The sequence below is a fragment of the Limulus polyphemus genome, unplaced genomic scaffold (genome assembly GCF_000517525.1).
Source record: "Limulus polyphemus unplaced genomic scaffold, Limulus_polyphemus-2.1.2 Scaffold396, whole genome shotgun sequence".
In the NCBI taxonomy this organism is placed as follows: domain Eukaryota; kingdom Metazoa; phylum Arthropoda; class Merostomata; order Xiphosura; family Limulidae; genus Limulus; species Limulus polyphemus.
Genome location: NW_013666006.1, coordinates 33,297 through 43,941, shown reverse-complemented (window position 1 = coordinate 43,941; position 10,645 = coordinate 33,297). Strand labels below are relative to the sequence as shown.

Genomic DNA, 10,645 nt, shown 5'->3' with positions numbered 1-10,645 from the left:
TTTTTTTTGTATGTGTGTAAAATCTGTGTCTTTTAGTCTCAAAACTATCTGTTGTGGTCTTTGTTTTATGTATTGCATCTGGAGCATCTCTTTAAATGACCAGCAGTAATCAGCCGTCATGCTGATGTTCCACATTCCCTGATACATCCTCTCAGTTTCCCTGATGTCTTAATAAAACCTTTCCCCTTGTTCTTTGCTAAAGGCACCAAGATTTTTAGGGAAATAGTCAATATGTGAGTGTAAGAAATGAACTTTCAAGCTAGTATTACAACCCAACTCTTTGAATTTATCGAGTATGTTATTTAAAACATATTCTGTTATATTTCTTGTGAAGAAACAAAGGCAAAACATACTGAATTCCTAAAAAAAACAGAAAAACAACAACAACATATGACATATTTTAGAATAACACTTGGGGACCAAGACAAATCATGGGCTCCAGACAAAGTTTGCACTGTTTGTGTCAGAGAGTTGAAACAATGGACTAAAGGTAAGAAAAAGTCTTTGCCATTTGGAATTCCGGTGGCCTGGCATAAGCTGAGAAACCATGGAGATGACTGCTATCTTTGTTCATGTAATGTGCAAGGCTAGAACACTCAAAATAAAAAGGAAATTTCTTATCCAAACCTTCGATCTGCTAAAAGACCTGTTGCTCATGGACCTGTACCTACTCCACCCGAGACTCTTGATACAGTTGCATCTGATTCTGAATCTGATGTCAACAGAAATGATGATTAGGAAATTGACTTTGAACAGTTCGAATGGGAAGTTGAAAAAGAAGCATGGATTGCCTTTAAAAATGTTATTGACAATTTTTTAGGAAACAACAAGGACCCATATTGCGAAAATATTGTCGGTCATTTACACAACCTCTTGTTGCCATAGCGATGAATAAATAATACTGAAAAGAAAAAAAAATGTCAAAGTGCATGCACAAACAAATACTATCCAGAAATGACACGTCATGCATTCTGTTAATCATTTATATACTAGCAGTTTCTAGTGGGTTCTAGAATGATCTGTAAGACTTTCACATGGTGATTGGTCAAGAGAAACCTATAGCCAGTGGTTGTTAACATTTTAAGCATAAGAAAATGTGACATGATTTCCATGAAAATGATTCACTTATGTAAAAGTACATGTGCCATTTTTTGAATAATCTGGATATCTGTAATGGAGAATAATGGATATCATTTTTAGATTCAGCATACAGAAATTACTGTAGAACATGTAAAAATTTCAAAACAATAAAACCATCGCAGGCATTTGTTATTGGTTCGACATGATTCAAAGGGCAATAAGATAATAGAATTTAATTATAAACAGATGTATGCTGTTACAGGATTTAAGCTATTTAGGATAAGTAAATATAGTTTCATGTTACAATACAGGGCTCAATTTTAATGAAATTACCAGGTTGTTCAAAGAACAACCTGGCCTGTATCAGAGGTTGTGTGGAAGGATGTATTGGTTGTTTGAGGGGAATATGAAAAACATAAACCTTCAAAGAAAGATCCAATTACGACAATATTGATGTACAAAGACCATTAAAAAAAAAGACCCAATTACAAGACTTTTGACATTTTATATCTTGTTTCTTTCCAAAAAGTACATTAATGTTTAGTTGGCAATTTTGCATCTTTTATTCAACTAATTTTTTATGCCTTGTTTCCCAGGAAGTTTCATTACATTGGAAAAGATAAGCCCAAACCATGCTAATGTTATATCTTAAGGAAACAAATGGTCAATGACCTATAAAACTTTTAAACAGAACAGCCTACCTCCAAGTACAGTAAATTACATGACTTGCATCAGAACTGAACAGCTAGTTTTCTAATAGTTTTAAATTATCCCAAATAACTTAATTGAAAAGAAACCTGAACCTTGAGTTATCAAATGAGAATGAACCATAGTCTGAGAAATGACTATATTGACTGAATATACTGAAATTTTCAGTTAGTTTTCTAAGAATAATATTCATATAAGCCAGACTTGAAGATAACCAGATTAAACTACCGAAGAAAACTAGCCAGGTAATGTAAAGTGTAAAATAAGCCTGAACCAAACATTATCTAAAGTTATAAACTGTATGAAAAGCTATAGGAACCAGTTATCTAGCACGTATAAAACCTAATGAAAAAAAAAAATGATAGGACTAGTTTACTCTTAAGTTTAAATGTATGAAATAATATTAGCGGTACAAGTACATGTATCAACTTATCAGAAATAGGAATAAACCAAAATAAACTTCATAAATTTATTTTGAAAAATCAGTAGTTTTCAAACTTATTTCTGGGGTATTTTAGGTTTTTTCTTCAGTTGTCAATAAAAATGGGTTTTTGAAGGAAAATTGGAGAATTAAAATTTGAAATGCATCCTTTTTTTTTTTGCTCTGATTGAAAAAAAAAAAGGAATTGATTTGTCAGTTTTACATGATTATTTTTTTTCTAAAGAACAGGGGACATAATTCGTATCAATCATTCAATATTTTTAAGGAATTATAAACTGAAAACAAATAATACAAAATTTATCTTCCATTAAAAATACATGCATTTAAAATTCTGATAATTTCAAGCCAACTGTCCAAAGCTTAAAGCAAGTCAAACAACTTTATGTCCTTTAAACACATTTTAAATCAGCTTTATGAATTCATTAAACTTTTCGTACTTAAAAGTTCAGTGTTTGGTTATATTTAATAGATTTCGATTGTCTAAATCACTTTCACATAATTTGGGTGTCAGATTCCAACTAAGCTTTATGTGCATAAATTGTGCAACAATCTCATGATACGTCACTTCTTAACCAACCCGCACCTTATTTGGGTGTGTATCCTTGTGGAAGGTGTAAAAAAAGAGGACAATTTATTAAATACCTACTTTCTAATCTAGAACAGATTACCAAATGAGGATGTCCCCATTTATATTTCAGCACACGACTTTAACCACATACACCGAAAGTTCGGTGAAATACGTTGCAGTCACACTTTATGTGGGAGAGTATCTTAATGATGTGCGTGGTGTGTTATGTTTGTAGGTTTCATATTTACCTTACCTAAAGTAGCATTCCTTTCTTGGAAAATATTTTGTTCAGTTTGCACTAAAAACTTTTTTTTTCAGCACTTGTAATGGTTCCCACTATAAAACTTTATTTTCAGCTCTTGTAATGGTCCCCACTATAAAACTTTTTTATTTTCAGCTCTTGTAATGGTCCCCACTATAAAACTTTTTTTATTTTCAGCTCTTGTAATGGTCCCCACTAGAGAATTGGCTCTCCAAACCAGTCAGATTTGCATTGAAGTGTCAAAATACATTGGAGCACGAGTGATGGTTACAACTGGTGGGACAAGTTTGAAAGATGACATCATGAGAATTTATGAAAATGGTGTGAATCTAGTACTTAATTGTAATAAATAGAATACATTTGTTAAAGTAGCAGTTGAATCTGGGAAAAAAAAGTTTATTTTGTTTTAAAGGATAATAAGGTAAAGTTCTAATTTTAACAGTACTTGAGAAGTGCAAGACCATTTTATTCTGTTTTAAGGGACATTGTAGTTTTAAAGACACATAAAATTGCCTTAAATAGAACATTCCAACAACAACTAAAAGATAAAATTGTGTGAAAGAGTAAATTTTGTAGTTTATTTGGCAGTTCAGATCTATCGTTGAATTGAAGATTTTCACTATCTTTTATATAATTTAATCTAGCTTGTTTCATTGTAGCAGTCTTTCATAATAAATTGTAATTATGATCCAGTCGACAAATTTCTTTTTTACCAGGACTCTAGGTAAAGGAGTTAAACCTAATTTCAGAATATAAATATTGATTTTTAAATATACGTTTCAGATTAATTTACCTCAAATGTAAGTGTTGTGGCAAGTAACGATTGCATCATGGTTTATTTGGTAATGGTGTTATTCTGCAAGATAATACTTTTGAAATTTAAAACTTGTGATTTCTTTTCTTCTTCCAATTGTGATGTAATGAAACTATCTGAAAGAAATTAAATTTTCCACCTCTGCAAAACAGTAATATAAAATGTTTTCTTTCAGTTAGTATTCCAACTACAGATAAATGCTGTGCTGTCTTAAGTAACTGTTTCTCAGAACTATAAATATTATCTTTATTTTTAAAAAATTCACACCAAGTTTTAAGGAAATATTATTGGACTTCAGATGTTTTTTTCTCTGTTATCTGTAGTAACTTCATTCAAGTTTTTAAACCAAAGATGCATGCCTAATGTAGCTAGTAAAGTATGAAAATTCTTGAATTTATGTTAGTGTGCAGAAATGTTTTCCCAATTTCTGAATTTTATTTTTGTCATACTGTTAATGGATTTCATTCCCAAGTGTACCTCTTTTCTTAAGTTATATATTTGCAATTTTATTTTATTTTACTATGGCCACTGTTTGCTCTTTCTTCTCTTAATGAGCATTCAGCAATAAACCCAGGCTGTGTATTGTCAGGGATAAAAATCATTGTTTGCATTCTCTCGTGTGGTTGGAATGGAATTGAAAAAGTGACAGTTAAATATATCAAAGTGAAATGGACTTAAAGATGAAGAAAATCCTTGAAGAAAAAAATATATGAAGCCTAAACTGAATATGAACTAAAAGAATAAGCCAAGATGAGCTGAGCAAATAGACCACAAAAAATAATTGAACAGGAAACTTTGAAATTACAGAAAGGGAAAAAGCAACTTGAATACCAAAAGGAATGTAGTCTGGAGTAGTATTCAGTAGAGTTTCCAAAGATAAAGATTGACAGGAAAGTCTGAGCAGAAGCAACACTGGAAGACAAAACTAATCTGGGTGGAGAATGTGATAATTACAGATGAACAAACAACATTGGATTTTAGAGGAAGGAAAGGAGACTTTGGTGAGAATTCAAACTAACTGGACTGTCTAGTAATGAGGTGATGGAAAATGTAACTCTAGGTTTCTCGGCCGTGTAATGGAAAATTCAGTCTGGCTGCTTCATAGGTTTGACAGTGACTTTAACAAAGCTAATCATTCTACCAGCAATCTTGGAGGATAGAATGAAAAGATGACTCAATAAATTTACAATGTTGATAGTGTTTGAAAGGTTGAAGAGAAACACCAGGTTGAGCTAGCATGGTGAAGTTGGAAACTAGAAATGCTGTTAGACCACCAATACCAATAAAGCAAGTCCATGAACTTGAATTATCAGAAGAGAAGAGTGGTTGTGAGATAATGCAATGGAAAAAAATGAAACTTGTTGTTGTAGTGTGTTAATTGGCAAAGAGGAAAAAAAAAAGATACAAGTTAAAAATAGCTTACAAACTCTAGGAGCATTATTATAACAAAATATCATTAAAAAAAGTATGATGTGGACCCTGGGTGACTCAGAAATATTATTTTCTCATATGGCATAGCCACCTACTTTTATTTATTCCATGGGTAACCTTCCAAGCCAGAAAGTGCATGTAAAGTTACCTAAGCGTATGATGGGTGTCTAGGAGTAGGTTTATAGGGTTATTAAACTTGAATTTCACATTGCATTTTGTGTTTCTGTGCCCCCTTGGGATCCCAGGGGCACTATGTTTGAAATTATTTTAATACCCTATCCCCTACTCACAAGCTAGTTGGACTAACTTTTTTGTTGTGGTATTGGAACAGACCCTACTTGGGTTAGCTAGAGAAGTAATTCATTTGGGGTTAATGGAGGAGCTTCATTGTAATCTCTGTGAGTCTTGAAAGGAACCTTTGAACCTCAATGTGGGGCATGGGTATTTTACGCCAGTCATTCTGATTTGGTGTAAAGTTTAAGAAATGTTTGATAATATTTACATTTTTCATAATTGTTATAAATTAGAACTGGTATTGTGGTTTATCATAAAATTTACAAGTTACTTCTGAATTTAGAAAATTCAAAGAGAACTATGGAATAAAAATGAGAATACTAATTTGAAAATCAGAAATAGTTTGTCACTAAGTAATATTAAAAATACTCTTCTGAATTATGATTTTATTTTCAGTTCACATAATTATTGCCACACCAGGAAGAATACTAGATTTGATGGAGAAAAATGTGACTCAGATGGATAGATGCAACATGCTAATATTGGATGAGGTACAGACAAATTTGTAGAATGTTGTCCATGTAGATATAATGTAGGAAGTTATTGGTTTAAAAGAAATACTGTTCGCACGTGTACACACACACACAGTTTATGCTAAAATGTATTAACAATGAAATTAAAATCGTTTTAGCTGCTGAATTTTTGTTTGTAATGATAGGTTTGTTACACGAGCTTTCTGACAAAAAGTTGGGTAAGATTTTGTGTTAAAGTTTCTGTGGTTGTAGAAACTATGGTTAATAACATCTTTTCTGATAATGATTCACTTATAGCAGTAATAATAATAATAAAATAATTGAGTTTTAGACAACAATGAATAAGTTGGTGTAAACCTGATTACATCCAACATATACCTATAGTTTTAGAAATCCAGCTGTGAAATGTAAGTTTGGGACTTTTAAATAGTAATGAAACTATTTTTCTTGTATTCTAGGCTGACAAGTTACTATCCCAAGACTTTAAGGGTATGTTGGATAAGGTAATTAGCTATTTACCAAAGGAACGCCAGATTCTTCTTTACTCGGCAACATTCCCTTTGACAGTTGAACAGTTTATGGTAAGTTAGGCATAGTTCCAGTCACTAACATTTGGTTTTTGTATTGCGTACGAGTATAAATATGAAGATGTTTATCTCCCTCTTTCAGCTTAAGGTGATAATATAGCAAAACCAATTATTTTTAAAACTCAAAACATTTGAGGTGGATTGTTCTTTTACGTAATGTGAAACAAAGTTGTAGTTAACAGTATAATTGTAGTCAGGTATAATTAATAATTAAATTTCATCCATTATCAAAACTTGTGATAAATATCTGTAGAGATAATTCAATTAATGCAATTGTCTTCTATAGTATACGTTAGCTAACATGGCACCAAAGTGAGAAAGATGATAGGAGTTGAATGACACTGTAGAAGTAACTTATTTAACAATGAAATTACATTAGACTTAAGTATTGTGGTCAACGTGTGAAAAGAGTTTGCTGTAGACTTCTACTGCCATTTTTATGTATTTCAAGACTTTTTTTGGGCTCCATGCTAAGCCTTTCATCTGTTCTGAAGCTTATGAAAAGAAGAGATAATTAACATAGAACCTCTGCTCAGTTGAAAATAGTGGTATTTGCCTCCATTAATAAATTACATTTGATTAATTGATTGATACAATGTATTTTAAAAGCAAAAACTGTTTGGTATTCAGTACTGTCAGAAAGATGCCCTCCTCCTAGTCAGCAGTCCACCAACAACAACAAAAATATGATTGGCAGCAGGTGCTCCCAAAGACTTACGTGCACTCGGCGGTTGAAAATAAGTAACGTTTGTAGGTGGCTTTGCTATAAGAAAGACGGAGCAAGCAAGTTCAATAACGATACTTTGATTACTTAGATAGTTGGAATAATTGAAAACCCTGCTTTTGATTAATTATTTTACATAATACTAATCAATATAATTGTTGCTTATAAGTAATAAGTTCAATAACCTAGCTCTAGTTGAGGATATTCCCGTGAAGACCGAGCTACTGTGTTTGAGAATATCTCGGTTGTGTCTAATTGTCCTTTTTCATGAAATAATCCTCAGAGGTTTAAAAAATATATATATAATGCTTTATTTCATCTTAACTTCCCCATGTCTGTTATTTTCCTAAAACCTTATAAATGGGTCCATTACAATTTTCTTCTTTTTTTTTTTCGAAATTACAAATTATCTTGTCTATAAATATGATCACCTTTATATCTAGTGAAAATAACTATTAAAGATTACGGAAGAAATAAATAAAACTGGGATAAATAATATAAATATTAATGATCAAAAAGTTTAATTTTTATATATTCTGTCACGTTTAACTTGTTTTAATTTCATTCAGATAGTTGTATATTGATCTGTTTTATTTTGACCTTTAAAGTGACTCAACCACTAAAAATTTTGAAAAGTACTTTTTGATAAATAATTTGTGGTTGCATACCATTATTGAATGATTTATGTTTACTGTACTTGCTAACTAAATATTCTTTCATGATGTACTGCTATACGGAGGGAGATTTCTATAGCTCTCGAATATAATACAACCCTAGTATCAGCAACCAGGAAAACCACCACAAGTGAAGAAAATTCCCAGAACTTAAACTTCTTCAAAAAACTTGCTGAAAGTAATAATTGTCAAGTTGCTTTTGTCAAAGCTGGGATACACTTGTTCATCAAGACCCTAGAGAATGATAATATACATATGAACTCAACCAGTAAATTCATAGCCTAGCTTTTTACACCTCTAAAAGCTTGAAATATACACTATTTGTAATTCTAGGTAGTTTTTATCAGTAGAAATGCATATAAACTCTTGCAACTATCAGCAAAGAAGAAAACATTAATTGCTTAATATGCAGTTTAGATGCTTTTATTTATAAATTAACTAGATAGCCACTGTGATGCTATTTTGTCATTTCTGCTTTATTTTCTGGTATAAATCTTACTGAGATAGGGGAAATTATATTTTTACCGAGGTATGTTTGGATTGATGTTTATCACCATGATCTGATAGTTAGGGCACTTGCAATTTGCGGATTCAAAAATTCTCACCATTTCAACTGTTAGAGCATTATAATGTGACAATAAACCCCACTTTTCATTGGTGAAGAGTAGCCCAAGAATTGGTGGTTGGTGGTGTTGACTAGGTGCCTTCCATCTTGTCCATCACTTCTAAATTAGGGACAGCTAATTCATATAATCTTCAAGTATTTTTTGCAAGAAATTCAATAAACAAATGAATGCTATTAGTGAAAGGGTTAATGTGGAAAAGAATTGCTTTTACAAAAGAAGACTAAATAGTGCATGAAAAGGAGAAAAAAATATTTCTTATACTGACAATAGCATCAAACTTTTATTATTCACATTAAATGATTTCATCTTGTATTGTTGTATGTCATGATGATTTAATGTGTTGTATGGTTTTATTTTTATGTACTCTGTTGTTATATTATTTTATTTTAGTTTATACGTGGTTGTTTTTGATTAAAAAATATTTGTGATAATTATTTTAAATCTTTATTTATATAGAGAAAGTACTTAAAGGGGCCATATGAAATTAATTTAATGGATGAGCTGACCTTAAAAGGTGTGACCCAGTATTACGCTTTTGTTCAGGAGAGACAGAAAGTTCATTGTCTCAACACGCTGTTCTCAAAGGTGTGTTACCATTTTTATGATTTCTGTCAAGATAAAGTTTTAACTTTTGTAAATAAATTATCTTTACAACTGAGAAGTAAAATACTTTCCAGTATTTACTAAACTTTTCCTGTGTGGATTATGCACATACATGCATTTTGCAGCATAAATATTTTTTAATGTATAGAACAGGTCCTGTCAAAAGTGATATTTTTTGTGAAATCATTGTAATCTGTTATTTGAAATGCATATTATAATACGATACCCCAAAATAACAGTTTAAATAATCCACATAACATTGACTGGATGGTGTGCAAGTGATGCAAAAGTAAAAAAAGAACCTAGATTTCAGTAATTCAGCCATTTCTTTGGCTTATCATTTTTAAATATTTATGAAATTTATTGAGTATTGAGGACAATGTAAAAACCTTTTCCCTTAAAAAAAAACAAAAAAAAACAATGAATTTGTCATTTTTCCACTTGTAAGACAAAATTATTTTTCATGTTTGACAACCAACCAACTATTTTTAATGAAGCACAGCCTCATTCATGAGGCATCCCCCCGCACCCATCATATAGCTTTGTGCTTAACAACAAACAAACAAACATGATGGTAATGTCTTGATTACTTGAATAGTCATAATAATTGGTGCTAATTTTAATAAATTAATTATTTTTGTGGCATTAATTGATTAGTTTGGGAAACTAACCAATTTAATCATTGCTTATAGGTAATTGATTAAATTGCTAAGCAGTACTTTTGTCTATAGTACAGTTTGCAGTTACATAATCTCTAAAACATTTTGTGTGTGTGTGTGGTATACTGTATCTGGTATTTACTTTCCTCTACCACAAATTGTCACTAAATCAGTAATGTAGGGTAAAATGAATAGTTGGTATCACTGACATCAATTACATAATACAATGTTGACCCTCACTTGTGCAGTAGGGGTAATAGATTACAACATGAGATAAAAGAGTAAACTAACTTCTGTATACTTGTCTGGTTTGATCAAAGTCTAATATGAATGTACAGCATGATTGTTTATAGATTACAACATGAGATGGAAGAGTAAACTAACTTCTGTATACTTGTCTGATTTGTTCAAAGTCTAATATGAATGTACAGCATGTATTGAACAAATCAGACAAGTATACAAAAGTTAGTTTACTCTTCCATCTCATGTTGTAATCTATAAACAATCATGCTGTACATTCATATTAGACTTTGATCAAACCAGACAAGTATACAGAAGTTAGTTTACTCTTCCATCTCATGTTGTAATCTATAAACAATCATGCTGTACATTCATATTAGACTTTGATCAAATCAGACAAGTAAACAAAAGTTAGTTTACTCTTCCATCTCATGTTGTAATCTATAAACAATCATGCTGT

At 31.2% G+C, this 10,645-nt stretch overlaps 1 protein-coding gene across 1 annotated transcript in view; it reads left to right on the top strand.

Moving 5' to 3' along the window:
• The first annotated feature begins 3,233 nt into the window (after positions 1-3,233).
• Positions 3,234-10,645, top strand: part of LOC106457956 (putative ATP-dependent RNA helicase me31b) — a 22,856-nt gene continuing 15,444 nt past the window's right edge. The window contains exons 1-4 of the mRNA XM_013917400.2: positions 3,234-3,381; positions 5,996-6,090; positions 6,531-6,653; positions 9,140-9,268. Coding sequence (XP_013772854.1) covers positions 3,246-3,381; positions 5,996-6,090; positions 6,531-6,653; positions 9,140-9,268 — 483 coding nt within the window. The 5' untranslated portion in view covers positions 3,234-3,245. The remainder of the gene's footprint in view (positions 3,382-5,995; positions 6,091-6,530; positions 6,654-9,139; positions 9,269-10,645) is intronic.